The sequence below is a fragment of the Triturus cristatus genome, chromosome 5_2 (assembly GCF_964204655.1).
Source record: "Triturus cristatus chromosome 5_2, aTriCri1.1, whole genome shotgun sequence".
NCBI classification, from domain to species: Eukaryota; Metazoa; Chordata; class Amphibia; order Caudata; family Salamandridae; genus Triturus; species Triturus cristatus.
In genome coordinates, this window is record NC_140588.1 from 1,062,334,623 (window position 1) to 1,062,354,031 (window position 19,409).

A 19,409-nucleotide genomic window follows, 5' to 3' on the forward strand; every position below is an offset into this window, starting at 1 on the left:
AGTTACCCTAAATGTAGGCCCTAAATGCCCAAAGGCAGGGTGCATGGGATGTAAACAAAAGTAGGACATGTATATTTAATGTTTTACATTTACTAGCAGTGAAAAAATCCAGTCATTTTTCACTGTAGCTGGCTCTCCAATATGAAAACACTGGGTTAAATTATAACAATTTATAATGCTTAGTTTCAGTTTGGATGGCTCAGGGGACTGTACACAGCCCATTACTGAGCTTCAAAGGGTGGGTGCACTGTCAGTGGCAGGTGTGGCTCACAACTAGGCCTGCCTCACTCTGGTTTCCTAGTCAGCTTGGCTCCAAACCCAGTGGGAGGAGGCAGCTGCCCAGAACTGGTTTGGAGTGACCACAAGGGAGTGTTTGCCCATTTCCACAGCCACACCTCTGGGCAGGCACAGGGATTTTTGGCCGGGGCAAGAAGGGTTCTGCACTGTTGGTTTTAGGAAAAGAACGATATGGTGGGATAGCTAACAGCAAAACACACAGGAAGTGCTGCAAATGTGGTTAAAGTGACCTTGGGAACTTTTACCACATTGGTAAGGGAGTGGCTAGGAGTTCTCCCCCAGCCACAGGTTGGCACTGGGCATAAATGTGACAACCCCAGTACTCCCCTCAGAACCCACCTGGACTTGTGAAGAATCAGAAGAAGGACTGCCCTGCTGTCTGTAGAACCTGAAAGGATACTGGACCATCTTGCCTTGACCTAGGACCGTAGAAGTGACTCAGAGGATTTGTTGGCTGGCCATTGTTTGAGCTACAGGGACCCACCAGGCTGCTAGACGTATTTCCTGCAACTTCCCAGCTGACCATTTCAAACTGGACCTGCTCTGAACGCTGCTGCTGACCTCTGCTGAAGTGAGTCTTGATGCTCAAGTGCTATCTCCAAAGTGCTGGCCCCTTGGCTGTTATCAAAGTATCCTCCTTCTGAAGTTTCCTGAAACCTAGGACATAGAAACATTTTGCTCACTTTCTGCTCCGAGAACCGATAGAGGTCAGGACCAATCTGCAAAGTTGAAAATGCATCACTGCTAGGTCAAAGATTCCGGTTGCTCCTGCTACATTCTCCTCCACAGCAGAAATTCAACTCAGCAGCTCTTCACAGAGAAAGCATCCATCCTTGTGGAGCACTCTTCGGCTACAGACTGCAGCCTTGCTCCACTGGAAGAATCCAAGCTCCGAAGTCTGAAGGTAGAAGTCACCGGGAGAAGACATGGAAAGCATCGGGCCGGCTTCGGAACTTCTCTGGGAGTGATATTCAAATGTCGCCTTCTTAGAGCCTTCCATTGAAAGTGCATCTCTCAGCTATTGAATATCTCTTCAAGTTAGCAGGAACATGAGAGTATGTAGAGTTTGTGTTCTTGTTGCTGAATAAACTAGAAATAGTCGGTGGCATGAATAGGACCAGAGTCCATCTTTCTGTTTGAGGGCAGCAGACATTTAGCTATCAGCTTTCAAGCATTGGAAAGCTACCAATGTGATTGTTGGCCCTTAAGTCAAAGTAACCACATAGATTTAGGGGGTTAAGCTATTGGCATACTCACGAGAACTAGATGCCTAAATTCAGTGACAGCAAAAGACACACAATTGATGGACGGAATGCAGAACAAATCAAAACATTTACCCCCAGTCAAGAGATCTGGGTTAAATCCATCATTCTTTTGCTCACCATGCCACCCCAGTTTAGACTGGCTATATGCAAATCAGCCTTGACCCTGTGCCTCATGGGAACAGTCCAGCCCGAGCTGCCAATGCAGGTCCTCCCTGGACCGAAAACAAGCATCCTAGGACCAGTTTCGGGTTTCACCCCTCTTCAGCCAGGATAGCTTGATTCCAGTGGCACAGTGAGCCCAGGACTCGTGTCTGAGCATACCTGGCGTACTTAGGGCGAGAAAACAAAAGACACACAATTGATGGACGGAATGCAGAACAAATCATAACATTCACCCCCAGTCAAGAGATCTGGGTTAAATCCATAATTCTTTGCTCACCATGCCACCTCAGTTTAGACCTGGCTATATGCAAATCAGTCCAGCCAGAACTGCCAAGCCAGGTCCTCCCTGGACCGGAAACAAGCATCCTAGGACCGGTTTCGGGAAATACAGAGGGATGCCAGTAGCGACACACACTGGCGATCTCACCAGTAAGCGAAGGACACTTGGATTCATATTAATATTGTTCCTGATGGAAAAAAGCCTTAATTACTCAGGTACGTTTTTGAGCCTGTTTCACGCACGGTGAGTTAAGCTATATATATATGTATATTTCCAAAAGCAGAACCAGCGCGTCACCTCCTCGCACCAGAACACGACAACACAACCCAAGGTAAGGTTCTTTTCAATGTTTTATTTTTAAATGCAGATTTAGGGCTAGGACGCGTTTCGGCAGGATCCCCTGCCTTGATCACATGAGCGAAGGACACTTGGATTCTTATTATATTGTTCCTGATGGAAAAAAGCCTTAACCACGCAGGTGTGTTTTTGCGCCTGTACCACGCAAGGTGAGTTAAGCTATATAATATATAGCTATATATTTTATATATATATATAGGGTTTAGGGGTGGGTACTGGTAAAGGTCATTTTAAGGTATGGGGTGAGTAGTGATAACGAGTGGTTGCATTAATTACACAGACAGACATTCCGCCGCCTACACAGCAGGGATTAATTACCCAGTGCTGTAGTTGTTTTGGCAAAATGCCTGTAGGCACAGTGGGTTGGGCAGCTAGTGCATGGGAGGGGGGCCGTGTAAAATATAAGAAAAAACAGCAAGCACTGACTGAGTGTGTGGGTGTTTTTGTACTGCAGTGAAATCAGGGGAATCTTAAGGTTTAGGGTGTGGTAAGGGTAATTTTAGGATTTAGAAGTGGGTAGTAGCAAATGGTGGTAATGGTAATTTTAGAGACTATAGGTGGGTAGTGCTAAAGGGTGGTAAGGGAAAATGTCAAAATGTAGGGGTGGTAAGGGTAAGGTTAGGATTTTGGGGTGGGGAGTGATAAAGGGTAGCAAGGGTAACTTTAGGGTTTAGAGGTGGGTAGTGGTAAAATGTGGTAAGGGTATTTTAGGGTTCAGGGGTGGTTAGCGATAAAGGAAGGTAATGAATGTTAACTTCTTATCCTCCCATCATAAGTAAACACGCATCAAAAGGGTGCTGCAACTGTCTGAAATATTGTGGTTAATCCACTCCGGGAAAAGCAGGTCCACACCCTCTTCAAGATGTGGGATGCTTCATCATCTTCAGGACCTCCAGTCTCTGGTTAGTCAATGCCAAAACCTCATGCTAGAAGGTAAAATGTCATTAAAGCCAAGGAAGGGACCAAAAAGAGGTAAGAAAAAAGAACAAAAGAACAAAGGGTACTGTGGGAGGATCTCACCCAGAGAATAACTCGCAGTGAAACAAAAGACCAACTTCCTGCTTTCGAGTTGCCCTCTGATAGTAACCCAAATGCTGGTCTTGAAGAAAGGATTAGGTTTTTCCCCCACTAATTGGGTGGATACATTTGACCGGAGGAGAGAATTCTCCTCTTTCTTCAGCTCTATTTGCTTAAAAGCATTCTTCTCCGCAAAAGAGGAATCTAGAGAAGAGACTGGAAACACGCAGCCTTTGAACAGACAGTGATTAATGAGCCAGAGACCTCCTAAGTTGAGGAAAACGGGATCTTTTACAATGTTTCAAAGCAGAAATGGAAGCCCTACAGCAGCATAAAGAAAATGACCACATAACTATCAAACCAGCTGACAAAGGGGGCACAGCAATTGTTATTCAGGACACTACTATTTGTTTGAGAGCATTTTTTCTTTTTGGTAGCTTCTCACTCTTTAGACCCTATCTATCCTTCCAATCAGACAGACTGTGCATGCAATGTCTTCCCTACCAAGAGTTGCTATCTTTTTGGATGTTTTAAGAGTAGAGAACCACCCAAAGAATCCAAACCTATCAGCTCTAAAGTCATACTTTCAAAGATTGCATAGTGCTTAGAACAGACCTGCAGCCTTGGAAGTGTTCTTGGACTGATTGACTCCTGATTTTCCCTTTCTGTGTCTTGAGTCTCTCTCTGCGTTTCCTATATCCGAGCTGGGGCCCTCACATATCCAAATGCCTGTTTTGCCAAACATATGATAGGTATGCTCAGCCTGGTACTACACATAACTATTGACTGACTTCCATTGTTAGTCAGTCTAAATTCTAGGCATAGACAAGTGGAATGGGTTCCAGAATATTAGTCCAAAATGTTAGCTGAATTTCTGCCAATGGTTATTGCTGTTAATCCCTTAAGAAAGTAAAATGCAGGTTCACAATTGGCAGCGCCACACTCTATAGTTTTCGTGGTGCCCCCTTCTTTTTGGGAAGAAGCACTTGAAGCCCACTCACACATTATTTGCCTCCCATGCTGAGAACAGTCACAGTTGCATGTAAGATACAGGTAAAGGTATCTTTGATTTGGTAACAACAGCTTCATCAGCAAAACTACATACTGTATCTCTCTGTTGGAAGCACTGAGTGGAGGGGCATGGGGGAACAGGTGAATGGCGCTTTAATACCACACTCTGTAAATCTCACTACAAATAGGTTATGGAGGCTCACTGTCTGAGGTAGGATCATGTGTCATTTAGGACTTCAATTATGAATTGTATTAGTTATTTATATCTTCTTTAAGCATTTAATTGTGATTCATGGTGCTATTTCTCTGGAGAGGCTCTTACATTTGCCTAGTGTATCAAAAGGTTTTTTCCAATTCGGTCTCCATGTGAGAATTCATATTCTGTGTTTGCGGGAGAATGTGTACACATAGGCTGATGTTCTTACTTGTGCAGTTGTCAATGTCCCGGCGGCTCCTCCTGTGGCCTCTCCTCCCACGCAGGAGTGCCTGGAGACTGGTATTAGGTAGATAGGAGGTTCCCATCAAGAGATGCTGTGCAGCCTGCCAACAGAGAAGAAAACGTCCTTAGGCTAGTGTGCAAGGAACAAGCAAAATGGTATCCATTAAAGCAGAGCAATCTAATACCAGAGGCAACTATAACCAAAGTGCTTGGTAGCTTATTACATGTTATTCACTGTTACCATTCTGTAACTGTTGTCTTGTAAGTGTTGTCCTGCAAGAGCTGATGACAAACACCCGTCAGGAAAAAGTACATCTTCGCGTCATCGTGACATTAGTCCATGAAAAGGAATCAGCGACAGAGTTGGCTACCTTCACAGAAAAAAGTAATGTTGATCTACATTTGAGCACAAACAGTGGTGGAGAAAGAATTAGTGTTCACACCAGTATCAGAGCTGGGAAACAACATATTCCAATGAATGGAGACCATGACTTTGTATATTTTAGGATAGAAAGTCCTCAAGAATGCAAAATACGGGGGCGTGGCCAAGCATCGATCCATGATGGCCACGTAGAGTGAGGCTCCGTCACCCGTCCCTTCCCCACGTCTATCCTGTTCCCTGATCCGATTCCTCCGACAGTAGCTCCGTGTATCGGAGGAGTAACGGATACTAACCCGCTCATCCCGGTTCACATCTGACGTCTGAGGCCGGAGATACGGGACTCTGGGAGGTGAGGCCTATCCACCGAATAGAAGTCGGGACCCACAGTGCTGCCGGGGGAGTGGCCCGGTCACACCGACGACTTCGCACAGCGGCGCTGGACCCTGGGAGCATCGCCGTGAGCGGTGGAGTGCTGCATCCCTATGTGGGGCCTGGGGCCCGACCACACCAACGGCGATCGGAGACCCGGTGAGATGGCTCAGTGGGGCAGGAGGGGCACAGACATCTGCGCCAGCCTCGCGCACAGGGCAGAAAATTTACAAATGGCGGCGCTGCGCCATTAAGACCTGTTGTGCCGCGGTCTGCTCCCCCCATCCGCGGCTATCATCAAGGACCTTGCCGGCCGGGCTCTACCTCTTGGGGCCCGCCCATCGCGCTGGAGCCGTGACTTGCGGTGCCCCAAGGACTCAGGGGGTGCCGCGGTAGGGCTGATGGCCTCCCGCATTGCGGCGGGAGGTAAAGTATACTTTATCACCAAAAGAAGTGGGCGAGATCCCCCGGGCGGACCGCGAGGGGCACACGGCCAGGCACTAGAGATGGTGTGGAAAGTAGGGCCTGATACGACTGGAGAGGCTCGGTCCTCGGCGCCAACACTATATCTGCAGACGGAGGCTAGACTGCGCAGGGGTGCCATTCCCCCAGGGGGGGACGGAATTCGTGTGGGTTCCCCCGGTATCCAAACTTTGGCATCGGCAAAATCTTCGACCCACCTACGTGGAGATTGCAGGGCGAGGCTGTACCGCCGCTTGCCCTGGGCGGCCAGAGTTAGGGCCGGAGTGGACACTTGGCGGCATAATGGATCGCAGAAAAGGCTCAGGGGCCCGGGGGATAAAGGTGACGCAAACCAATAAACTGGACCGCTACACTGTACCAAAAGATACAAAATAGAATCGGTTGTCCAAAGATGCCACCCAGGGTGTCGTGGGTGAAGAGGAGCAGGAGCTATCGCTGAAGGACGTCATGGACGCTATCACCGGAGTAAAAACCTCCCTAGAGCACAAAATGGACACTATGGCGATCAACGTGAATCTCATCAGGGCTGATCTGGCGAAACTTAACGAGAAAGTCAAACAGGTAGAGATGTAAATGTAAATTGATACTTGTATAGCGCACTACTCACCCGCAAGGGTCTCAAGGCGCTTGTACGAATACCGCTGTGGAACCCATCCTGGCTTTCCCTGTGAGGTGTCCACTCCTGGGCACCCCCAAGGTGGAGGCCAGGCATCCTTAGCGTTGTGGGGGCCGTTGTGGAGATTAAGCAAGCTATTGCCCAGAGTTGCAGAGTGGGACTCCATGATTGGAATAGGCACCGAGGCGAGAATTATCAGGTCCATGGAATTTTGAGCCCAAGACCCGCCGAGGCGGGGAATTGAACCCTGGTCCCGGGCCAGACCTCTGCATCAGGGTCTGCCGCTCTAACCATTGAGCCACACTTCTCCACACTTCACTGCCACTAGTCTCGTTGGGGATGTCACACAGCTTCAAGGAGAAGTTCACGAGCTCCAAGATTTCCGCAAACTCACGGACCTCAAACTGGACGACTATGAAGGCCATCTCCGGCGCAACAACCTCCTCATTCTGGGTGTTCCGGAAAAATCGGAGGGGCAATCCCCCGACCTCTTTGTTGAAGACCTTATTCTCAAATATTTGCAGCCTAAAGGCCTCAGTAAATTCTTTGTTATTGAATGAGCTCATAGGGTCCGAGGTGGCCGTCCCAAGCTGGGCACTCCCCCGCGGCTGATGCTGGCTAGGGTCCTGAACTACAGAGACAGAGATGTTATCCTTCAGAATGCCAGGGCGGGGGCCCCCCTTCATTACGAAAACGCAGACATATCCTTTTTCCCGGATTTCATGCAGAGGGTACAAAGGCAGAGGAGGTCGTTCCTCTCAGTGAAACATGACCTCAGAGAGAGAGGACTGAAATACTCAATGTTATTCCCAGCGCGTCTCCGGGTTGAAGCAGAGGGAAGAGCGTGGTTCTTTGAACAACCAGAGGCGGTGGCGGAGTGGATCAGGCATCGTGGAGTGAGGAGCCCAAACGACCGCAATGGCAGGGAGTGTGCAGACAATCGACCTGCCTGAGGAGGAGACTTGGCTGGCAGCTGAACCTGAACTGAGTAAATGGGGCCTGGAGCGGGGTGGGCCTGGGAGGAGGGTTTCTCGTTTCTGATCATTTGAGATGCTGGACTCCTTTGGACTTGATGCATTTACTTATTTGGGGATGTACATTTGACTTGGTTGGGGACAGGGAAGCGGAGCTCTCCATTTCCCCCTTTTCTTCTTCTTTTAGTTCTTTACGAGGGCAACAGGCACTCTGCAAGATTTTGATGGGCAGTTCTAGGCCCAGAGTGCAGGGCAGCGGGGTGGAGGGTTGTTGGGTGGGGGTGTTTTGTTTGGTTTTCTTTGTATTCATTGCATCAGCGACTTCTATTGCAATTCCCATAGAGGAAGTAGAAACACATGCCGCAATTTCCGTAAAGGAAGTAATGATATTTTTTAATCTGTCATGGCTACACGGTGGGGCGGAGGGATTAAATTGTTAAGCTGGAACGTCAATGGGTTGGGGGACAAGATCTAGCGCAGTGTTGTCCTCCAATACATTAAGCGTCAGGCCCCTGATTTTATATTGCTTCAAGAAACTCATCTCATTGGAAATGCATGCAAAGCCTTACACAGAGGGGGTTACATAATGTTGACCCATGCAGGATTCACCTCTAGCTCACGAGGGGTGGGTATTATGATGAAGAAATCCTTTCCTCTTGTTGTACAGGCAACTTGGACAGACTACCGGGGACGATATATTGGGGTCTCGGGCACATGGGAAGGGCACCCCATCTCACTTATGTCGGTTTATGTACCACCTGGCTTACAAGCCACCACCTTTAGAGACTTGGGGACTATATTGCTAGCTATTCCAGAGGGTGTTAATACTAGGAGGGGACTTAAACTCAGTAGTCTCAGGCGAGCTATATCGTCATCCCCCCCGTGAAGTTAGCTCCTCATCATGTTGGCTTCCCGAATTCTTTGATACCATGGGACTTCTATATAGTTGGCGGACCTATCACCCAAACACAGTGCAGCACACCTTCCTCTCCGGGGCACATGGGAGCCTTTCACGCATAGACTATTTTTTGATCCCCGCATCAAACACCTGGCCAGGGGTATTTCTTACCATTCGCCAGTTTGGCTTCACGTGGTCCTTAATTATAAACAGGTGGGACGGGTGGCACCCATCAACCCGTGGTATTTCCGAGATCCTAAAATTCGCAAGGAACTTCTCGCAGCATTTGATAATTACTTTACTGACAATGAGGGATCAGTGGAATCCCCGAAGACGCTATGGGAGACCTTCAAGACGGTAATCCGGGGTCAGGCCCTCTCCTTGATCTCTGGAAAGAAGAGAGATAGTGGCCATTGAGGGGGAGATTAGCCAATTAGAAACAGACCTGGAATCAGAAGTTACACCTGACAAACTCCACTATCTCAAGCTCCAACAGCAGGAATATAGAGCGTTGGCGACTGACCAGGCCAGAGCCTTGGGGAGAGCAGCGTAGGGACGGTTATATGAGGTGGGAGACAAAGCCAGGAAACTACTAGCGTGGTTGGATAAAAAAGAGTGGGCAAGCAGGCTAGTGCCGGAACTTCATGGGAAAGGAGGTAGCCCCCTCACACATCCCCAAGGCATTGTTGACATGTTTGTGGCCCATTTTGGCACTGTCTACTCTTCAGTTGCTCCCTATTCCATAGAGGACTTCAGTCAGATGTTAGCTGACATAACGCTGCCCAAGCTTTTGGTGGACGACCGTGACTTTCTGGATAGCAATATATCCAACGAGGAAATAGCGAAAGCGATCAGGTCCATCAACTCGGGGAAGGCCTCTGGCCCTAATGGACTTCCGGTCGAACTCTACAAGTTTAAACCGGTCAGACTGGCCCCGTATCTCAGGGCCCTGTATGAGGATTCAAGGGAAAAGGGGCTTCTACCGATAGACCAGAGGACGGCCACTATAATCACTATCCATCAGGAGGGGAAACCCAAAACTGACTGTGGGTCGTACAGACCGATTTCACTCTTGAATGCAGAGCCCAAGATTCTGGCTAAGCTTCTGGCCAACCGTCTGATCACAGTGATCAAGACTCTAGTCCATCCAGATCAATCTGGTTTCATTCCACATCGTAACACAGCGCTTAACTTGCGTAGGGTTCATGGAGTATTAGGCAGAGCAGCCTCCATCCTAGAACCAGCTGTAATAGTCTCCCTTGATGCCACCATGGCCTTCGACACCATTGAATGGCTGTATCTTTGGGCAGTGCTGGAGAAGATGGGGTTTAGCCTGAAATATATTCAATGGGTACAGCTTCTATATGCTAAACCTCTAGCACAAGTGGTAGTTCATAATAAAAAGTCGGCCACCTTTGAGCCTGGTCGGGGGACCCGACAGGGATGTCCGTTGTCCCCCCTCCTGTTTGCCCTAGCATTGGAACCATTGGCAGCCTGGATACGCAGAGGCCCGATGATTCGGGGCATGCGCTGGTCCCCGGAGTGGGAAGACCGCATCTCACTCTACGCAGACGATATCCTACTTTATCTGACCTCTCCGAGGCGGTCCCTGATTGCTGTCTTAGATATCCTTGCAATTTTCGGTAGATTCTCCGGATACTCTATCAACTGGAGTAAATCCCTGTTGTTTGTTGTGGCAGGAGAGCCACCAATCCCACCAAAGGGGTGCCCAATACAGATAGGTACAGAGGGCTTCAAGTATCTGGGAATTTTTCTCTCCCTAGATCCATCACTTCGTTATACCCAGAACCTGCTCCCGCCCTTAACCAGGCTGTGGAAAGACATAAACAATTGGAAGTCACTCCCCCTTTCCCTACTGGGAAAAGCAGCCCTTTTTAAAATTATGTCTTTGCCTCGGTTTTTATATGCCCTGCAGAATTCTTTAGACCCTGTCCCAGCGTCCTATTTCAGCGAGGTAGAAGGCCTTCAGCAGGACTTGTTGTGGGATGGAAAGCCACGTATTGCCCTCAGTAAGCTCACCCTGAACTGGTACAATGGGGGCATCAGCCTCCCTGACATTAAAAAGTACTATTGGGCGGCCCATCTCGTTGCCATCAATCATGGCACCTACACCCGTCCCGGGGATCCAGGCTATAACATGGATAGATGGCTTCTCTCTGATGGGAACTATAATAGAGCCCTTTATTCTAAACCACGACGCTTTAAACTCACGGGCCCCACCAAACATTCGGTACATGTTTGGCACACTGCCACTAAAAGCCTTGGAAAGGATCGCATGCTTACACTTGTGACCCTGCTGTGGGGCACAGTCTTGTCCACGCAACTCAGCTTTGAAGCTCGTAGATGCTTATTGAATATTTGGGAGCCAACAGATCTGAATGATTACATGACACAATGGGTCACTTTGGGGCATATGCTCGCTAAGAGAAACATTGCCCAGCGGTGGGGAGCGTCATATCCTCCTACGGTGGGAGACTGGTCGAAAGATCTGGATTGGTCAATGTTCAGAGAAAAGACGGTATATGTGGCGCGAGGTTGCCCTCAGAAGTAGGCCCGTATATGTGGCTTGTGGAATTCCTATCATGGGGACATATGTCAACCGCCCCTCGCCATCAACAGTGATGACCCCCTATCACCCTAGACTTTCCAAGTGATATTTTGTAATGATTGATTTTACCTATCGTCCCCATGTTGCCTGATTTATTACTTCCTCTGTATTATAATCGATAAGCTGATGTCTGTTAATAAAAAGTTTTATAAAAAAAAAAAAGAATGCAAAATACTTGCTAAAATACTTACAATAAAATATTAATAGCAAAGAAAGCAAATTCCTAAGAAACGTAGGGAAAATACCAAGATTTTAATTTGTGCAGCATATAACAGAGGAAGACTGCCCTTCAATGTGATAAGGACTGTATATGTGATGACAGAAAGAAGTCAACGCAAGTGCCACACTGCCCTCAATTCTGGCCAACCATGGATTATCAGAAAGGAGACTGCACATAGATGAACAAATGGCTTGAACTCATCCTAATGGCTGATGATGAATGCAAATACTTTTAGGTACATATTCCTTTACAGAAAAATATGTGCGTCTGTAAGCATGTGTGTGAAGGAGTCAGTGACAGTTACGGAGCAAGACTGTATGAGACTGAGTGACTGAGAATGAGTGAGAAAGATTATGAGTGAATGTAAAAGAGTGAGAATGAATAAGTTTCAGGGGTGTACGAGAGTATGAATGAGAATGAGTCTGAGTGAGACAAAGTGTAGTGAAAGAGCCACTCTTGTGGTTTGGCACTCTATGATGACCTTCGACTACCACCATTTTAACTGACTGTCTTTGACATGGCCTCATGTCATCTTGTTTTCTGAATTTGCCATGCTTCTGCGTACACAGCAGTGCTTGCAAGTTGTTTGGGTTAATTATGAGTTCTTACTATTGGCTTTTACATGGCCTCATGTCATCTTGTTTTCTGACTTTGACTATTGTCTTTGACATGGCATCATGTCATCTTGTTTTCTGACTTTGACTATTGGCTTTGACATGGCCTCATGTCATCTTGTTTTCTGACTTTTCCTTGCTTCTGCGTGCACAGCAGTGCTTGCAAGTTGTTTGGAGTTATGTGAATTATAAGTGCTTACTATTGGCTTTGACATGGCCTCATGTCATTCTTTTTCTCTGGCTTTGCCTTGCTGCTCGCACGTAGCTACAAAGTGGGGAGGGCATGTTTCTGCTCCTCGCTTGTTTTTCGCTCTTCACTGACCAGAGTGAACTGGATATTCTGTGTAGAATGTGCAACTCTGCCTCGAAGTCAAAATACAGGAGTTTGGCCAGCCTCCGTATTGGCTTTGACACAGACTGGTACAGCTATCTCGGTTCATTCTCATGAAAAGGCGGCAAGGTTTTCTAGAAGCTTCGCCTCATGTTGAGTAATGGTATTAAAGCTGGGAACCTACAGGGGCCAGGTGGAAGTTCACCGCAGAATAGACATATTGCTGTGGAGGTGACGGAACTTAAGTCCTGATTGAAACTCCTTCCTGGGCTGTTGAAGGGCTTCCCCAGTTTGAGTTGGCAAGGATGATGCAAATTCAATCGGTGAGGTGTTCCTAACCATTTTGTATATATTTTCTACTCTTTGCTATTTTTATATATACTGCATTTTATTTCAATTGTTGATTTAATTGTTCATTGTAGTTAATTGATACTTGGGAATCCGCATTTACTGATATATGTGGCCTACCATTTTAAACATTGCATTAATAAACTTGTGTTAAATGCACCTGAATTTGTTTTCTTGCCTCGCCTAAAGGTAGTGATGTGTCCTTTCCTCGTCTTTAGGGGGTGCTACTCAAAGTGTGTGTTATTTAAAGGTGCAGTGGTATATTTGCCTCCAAAAAGGGAGTGCAGCGTTTAGGTGTGTCCTTTTAGTGAAAAGCACATTCATTACACAATGAGTGTGAGCGAGTGAATGTGAGTGAGAAAGTGATGAGATGCTTGTGAATTTGTCATTGGCCTTGGCTTACTGAAGATAATTATTGTCCTATAGAGACTCTCAAGGCAAACTATTGGCACTGGCATACTTGAGGGGATTCTTAGCATGATAGACAGATGTGACAAGAGACTGGCACACTGTGGATAATTGTTGCCCTGAAGGGCACCATTGGCAAAATACTAGGTACTGGCATAAAAGAGCAAATTCATGGCATATAGGACACCAATGGAAAAATACTGACATACCTGAGGAAAGATTTGGCATGTTGACACAAGTGGCAGAATGCAGTTAAGAGAGCTAGCACAATGAAGGCAATTCTTGGTATAAAGGTGGCCAACCTGGCTTCTGGGAGAGTGGCAACTATGACAAAATGGTTACCCTCACATACTGAAGTAACTTTTGACAAGAGGGTCATCTATGGTATATGGGCAGAATAAATTGCAAAATACTAGCACAGGCATATTTGATGTTATTATTTGTATAAGGGGTTACCCATGGTAAAATACTGGCCCTGGCATGATGAACATTTTGACATATGTGGTGCGCACACAGTACATTTTTATTAAAATGGGGTCAACCCACTAGGAGAATGTCAGGTTTCATTGGCTGGCAAACCATGAAAGGATTTGAATATTTAATAAGTGCTCTTTTAGGGCCTAGGGCATTTTAGAAAACTATGTGAAAATTAGCTTTAAAATGCTCTAAATCACCCATTCATTTGACTTGTTTTCCCCAGGTAATAAAACCCCTTGAAGAGGTCTGACTTACTCTCTTCGCTCGTTCACTACAATTCGGGGACTTTCAAAGATCAAGTCAGCACACTAATTTAGGTAGTATCTAAAATAAACATGTGTGTAGGTTATGTTGGTATAATGATCATGTAGTTATGAAACTTGAGTGACCTCAATTGTAAGGATGTTAGGGTCATTTGACATGCCTTCCTCAGACAATTCAGGGTCAAGGGTCATATGATGCCACTTCATGTGATGTCATTAAGGTCAATTAATCAACCAACTTTATTTCGCACTTTGTAAAATGCATGAAAGTACACACATATAAAAGCTTAGCATAAAAGGTACATTAAAATTATGCATACAATATACACTACATTCAAGATTTGGGGCAGTACCATGCCCACAATCATACCCTTTACATGAAAAAGTTACATCAGAAAATACTTTCATAGATGTTAAAAGACAGGTACATCAGTAGAGGGTGTGTGATGTCACTTCCACTACCCTTGTCATTTTGGTGGATCGATGACCACGTCCAGAGTGTCCCTTTTCTGCCTGATTAGGGGCAGGAGACGTTTTCAAGCTTAGGGGTGTCATGAGGTGACTATCTGCGCTTCAAGGGAGTCTTTGTGAGATGCTGGTGCGATAACTAGCCCAGATCTAGGCAGACTAGACCATATATAGTAAAGATAGGCTGAAGTGCGTGGGTGGGTTGCTTTAAGTGCCGACAGCTAGTGGAGTGCAATGTCGGAAGCAGTTAGTACACCTGTAACCGCAGATGCATTTTATTTATCTTAACCTCACCTGAGAGGCAATTTGGAAATTCCATTTCTCATTAATTGTCCTGTAACTATGCCCATGGGTTACAATGTCCCCCAGAATGAGGTGGAGCAACCAGAGAGAAAATATTATTGAGACAATAACATGCAATAACCATTGATGGATGTTATAAAAAAAATCATTGCCATTCTAATAGTATGTGCTTGGTTCTTAAAAAATAATGGTCAAATAAATCTCCTTCTGCATAAATTAATTGACTTACAGACAAATAAACTATGCACCATAGCCTGTATCTTATGTTACAAAAATCCTTCTGACTGCTGAGGCAATTATATGTGATCACTCTCACTTTCTAACTGAAGGCACTCTATTTTAAAATTAGGATTAAAACGTCAAATTGACGGATTTTCGATTGCACACAAACAAAATGCTGTTTCCCTAATAATAGGCAAAGGAAGCAATCTTTCCACTTTTAAACAGAGCTGTACATCCTTCTCCAGATTTACACATTTTATTTTTCCTTAGAAATTATTTTTCATGATTTGTCTGCAAATCATCCTGTGTTACCATTAAAAAATCCAGTGACTCCAATAATAAACAAGTATCTAATTATTCCTTCCTCCTTCCTTTCAATGTTCTTCCAGCGTAACATATATTACCAAGGCCTCTGCAGACTTATGTAAATGATGGCAAATCATCTTGTATTGTATTATAATTTCACTTATATGAAGGAATCTTACTTTGTAGTTTAGTGGTTATACCTATGAAGTCAAGGTCCTTTATAAGTGCTTCGAATTAATACCCCTTTCCCGTGGTCAGAATATTTTTCCAAAATTTGCCTTGAATACATTAACCTTTTTGTAACACCAGCATAAAAATAGTGTATTCAATACAGCATAACAGGGGACATTTTTGTGTTATTTATTTGTGTAATTATATAATGTCTTTGTTTGCCAAAGAGGAAAAATTAATACCTTTATCACCAAAATAATTTTGTCTGGATCTTTTCTGCATGAATTCTCCATGACTATGAACAATCAAACTGAAATCCCAAATAAAAATCTAATAAATTTGCACCAGATCACCTACATTTCTTTTAAATTTAGGACTTCAGTGCCTATCTGGAAAAAATCCTTCCCTTACTTTTATTTTAATTGATTGATAACAGGAAGGGGTGGGAGCACACTGCTTCCCCTCCCAGCACAGTTCGCCCCTTAGCATTATGGTAAATGCAGTTCATGTTACATGCTTACTTGAATATTTCCTGGAGTATTCCACCAAAGTTAGTGCAGGTTAGTGCTGTACATCTCTAGACACGTGTTTCGGGATATCATCTGTCATCAGTAGAGATAAAAACAAATTTAATCTGGGGTTTCTGAGCAGGCTGCCACAATCCTTTCAGGTCTCAGTACCTCTCACAGGCGCACAGGTGCATCTCCACAAACTCGTCAGCTCAAGGGAGCCTTTTCAAAACAAGAAGGGGTGGGAGCCCTGTACACATCCCACTGTGGGCTGTCAACCCCCACTTTGTAAAGCCTTTGGCTGAGGGCAGGGGCACTGGCTCAGGGCCTGGCCATCCGACCTCAGGCAGCCATGCCTGACACCCAAGTGAAGCAAGTTTTTTATTGAACCTTTCTTTCATTTTTGGGGGGCTTTCTTTTTGGAAGGGGTATTTTTTTATTTGTGTGCTTTTTATATTTTACTTTTTTCAAGACTGTGGCAAGTAGCCAATTATAACTTTTCAGCCCAAGAATTTATTTTTCTTGTACAGCAGGGAATCTGAACTGTTGGGTCAGTGGTGTCAGTTCTGGGATGGCAGCCCAGAAATGGACAACAGAAGCAAAAACTCCCTCTCCCAAAGGGAGGTCTTTATTTTATTTTATTTAGTTCACGGACAGTCCATGTACTGGGTTCGTGGACAATCTGAATACCGTCTCTGGATTAGGAGAGGTAGGATATACAAAAGTGCTAAATCTTTAAAGCCCACTTGACATATTTGTAAACTCTATTATTTCATAAACTACTGATCAGATCTACACAAAACCAATAAAAGAACATTTTGAGTAAAGTTCTACTTTCATGCCAAGTTTAAAGTGTAGCTTCTTTCACCAGGTTTGGCTGTAGGTGTGACCAAAATTTCCTATAAGAGCTAAAATAGGAAAGCACATTTATTTTGACCGTCTTAACTATTTTCTACGCTACAACAAAATGCATGAACTTTGTCATGTGGGAAATTAGATGTCTATGCTAAGCAAGTGCCAAATTTGGTGCAGCTCTCTTTAAGGGGACCACCGTCATAGGCAAATAACAAAACATCCTTTTCAGTAGGAACTGTGACAGACCTAACAATGTGCAGCCATATTACCATGTTGTCATCTCCAAGGAATGCCATGGTACCAAAGGTGAGCTTGGGATACCTCACAGAAACCTGCCTACTTGATTAGACCTCAATTGTTCTTACTTTGTGGGAGGTCAGCCCCATCCGATATCAAGGCTGAGGCCTTTCCTGCGCCCCATTAAACAATATCATGGTCTACATTCTTCGTTGTCACATTGCATCCTGATGGCAAACGCGATACAGAATACAGACTGATAATGGCAGAAATAGTGATAATAACGGTTTTACTGATCACACCTGTGAGGAAACGCGTTTACCTTTTCTAAACTGGGAATGTTAACCATTAGGCAACATAGAAGACAGACTCTGAGCCAGATACTGAAACATCATACACGTTGGTGACATCTACAAGCCTGCCTTACTGCCTAATCCTCTCCTTCGGTTTAAATGTTCGCTCAATATGTTGTGGGAGAATGGACAGTCTTGGATGGTTGACACTCAGGCAGACGAACGATGAGCAGGGACCCTTCCGCTTCCTCCCACAGGCGAGGCACTCCATGAACAATGAAGGTAGACTTCAGGCACCAATAAGAAAGATAGCCAAGAGGCAAGTCCACCTCAGAGAATGATGGGATGAAAAACAAGAAGTTTCCCTAGTCTGTGGAGTGAGGTCTAAGATATCCGAAGCCACATTTATTTTTCTCTTATGAAAATTGGCCTCCTCCTGTCACTGCAGTGGATTATGGAGCGCTATGGCTGTTGACTTCCTTAAAGAAACAGTACCATTTTTAAAAATGTAAATGCGAGTAGCGTTTCCTTAATCTAGGGTTATAAAAAATAATCAAAGTCTCTGTTGGTATGAGTGCACCAGATATCCAATGCATATAAGATCAATGAAGGACACGTGATGGGGTAATTAGGACACACATTTCTATTCACAGGAGGCCACAACCCATAGTCACAAACAAAGTTAAAACCGGGCTATGACTGTCTCTCCACTGGAGACCAGCAGGGGATGTTCAACCACCAAACAAACTGAAAATACACATGAACCATCCGGGCCTCAAAGATGGCAGCAAAAGCTGCCAAAGTTATATTGCTGTAAAAGTTGCAAACAAAATGGTTTGTCTATTATTCTAGAGATGTGGTGTGAGCTTTTATTTTGTTATGTTTAAATTTAATACAGTAAAAACAAACTCAACACATATGTTATTTTTAATGTTTTTGCACTACACAATTATGAAAAATACAAAGAATTAACAAACAGTTCTTCGGCCATTGAGTTCATTTACACTTTCGAAGTATCTCAAACTTTGCTTATAGCAACTCAGACTTATTTATTATATTTTGCCATCAAATTTGTAAAAAAAAAAAAAAAAAGAGCTTTGATTTCCCCCCCCCAAAAAATGAGAAAGTGGAAGTACTAATACCCTTTACTTGAACGAGCCTGCCAGTGTCAAAAGCAAGCCCCCGGCTCCCATCCCAAATCTACATCTAAGCCATGAAGAGAAAAGACAGCATTTAAAATAATCTCACCAGCAGCTCCTTGAAAGCAGGAGGCGGAGGTTTTCTCACAGAGGAGTTTCCCCTCCTTAGATACTGTCCCAGCTGCCTGAACTCTTCCTGCAAGATGGCGGCCTGCTGCAACAGAACTGCAGAGATGGCCAAGGCTGCCAGGGAGATGGCCAGCACGGCCTGCTGACCGGCTCGCCCTCCGTGCGGCCTGCGTGTGTGTTCAGTCCGGTGCGGGGACTTCATGTCGGGCCACCGTAGCTGCTGCTCTGTCTGCAAGTCACACCGAAAGCTCTCGGCCCCTACCCAGGAGCGCAGCGGAGCTCAGCACAGGAAACCCGCGTTATCAGCTCCGGACAAGTCATTTCAGAAGAGGAACTTCATGTGCATGAAACTTAGCAGAGGTCGGGGTCGGTCTTCACCACTGACGGGTTCGGAGAATGGTGAGCCCCGGAGAGCCAGAGGGCGATGAGCACGCGCGCTGCTGCTTGATCTTTCCTTCAGAACGGACCTGCTGCTCAGAGCAGAGGAGGAATGTCCTAGACTAGCGCCCTGAGGTGCTCTTGCACCGGACCACCTTCACCCCACGCACTGGATGGGGCATCCCCGGCCGGCCGCTCAGCATCACTCTCCGGTTCCCTTTTCTTCATAAGACGGGTAGATGCACAACGTCTGCTCACACTGACAGCAAATCGAAAGCACATATTTTTTCATTCAGTGTCATTAAACCACGTGGGGACACACAGGCGGCGTATCTAACTTTTCTCTCCTTCCGGGTACTCTGCTTCTACCACCAAAAGACAGACTCTTACACAGGAAACCTCCACCAGAACAGACGTCAGGCATGTCAATTCATCCAAGTGACCAGTCATACAGGGCACAGTGGCAGGGGGAGTGGGATGCCATGCGTGGGCAGCAGCTCCGGCCAGTGTGGGCCCTCAAACCGCCAAAGGCTGCAGTGTTCCACCCCTGCTGGGCTAT

The 19,409-nt window shown here is 45.6% G+C and overlaps 1 protein-coding gene across 1 annotated transcript in view; it reads right to left on the reverse strand.

The window, feature by feature from the left end:
- The window catches only part of LOC146829668 (tumor necrosis factor ligand superfamily member 13B-like), a 234,290-nt gene extending 215,162 nt beyond the window's left edge, over positions 1-19,128 (reverse strand). Inside the window, exons 1-2 of the mRNA XM_085608339.1 lie at positions 18,453-19,128; positions 4,815-4,929 (exon numbers count right to left, since the gene is read on the reverse strand). Coding sequence (XP_085464465.1) covers positions 4,815-4,929; positions 18,453-18,674 — 337 coding nt within the window. The 5' untranslated portion in view covers positions 18,675-19,128. The remainder of the gene's footprint in view (positions 1-4,814; positions 4,930-18,452) is intronic.
- Between the last annotated feature and the right edge of the window lie 281 nt (positions 19,129-19,409).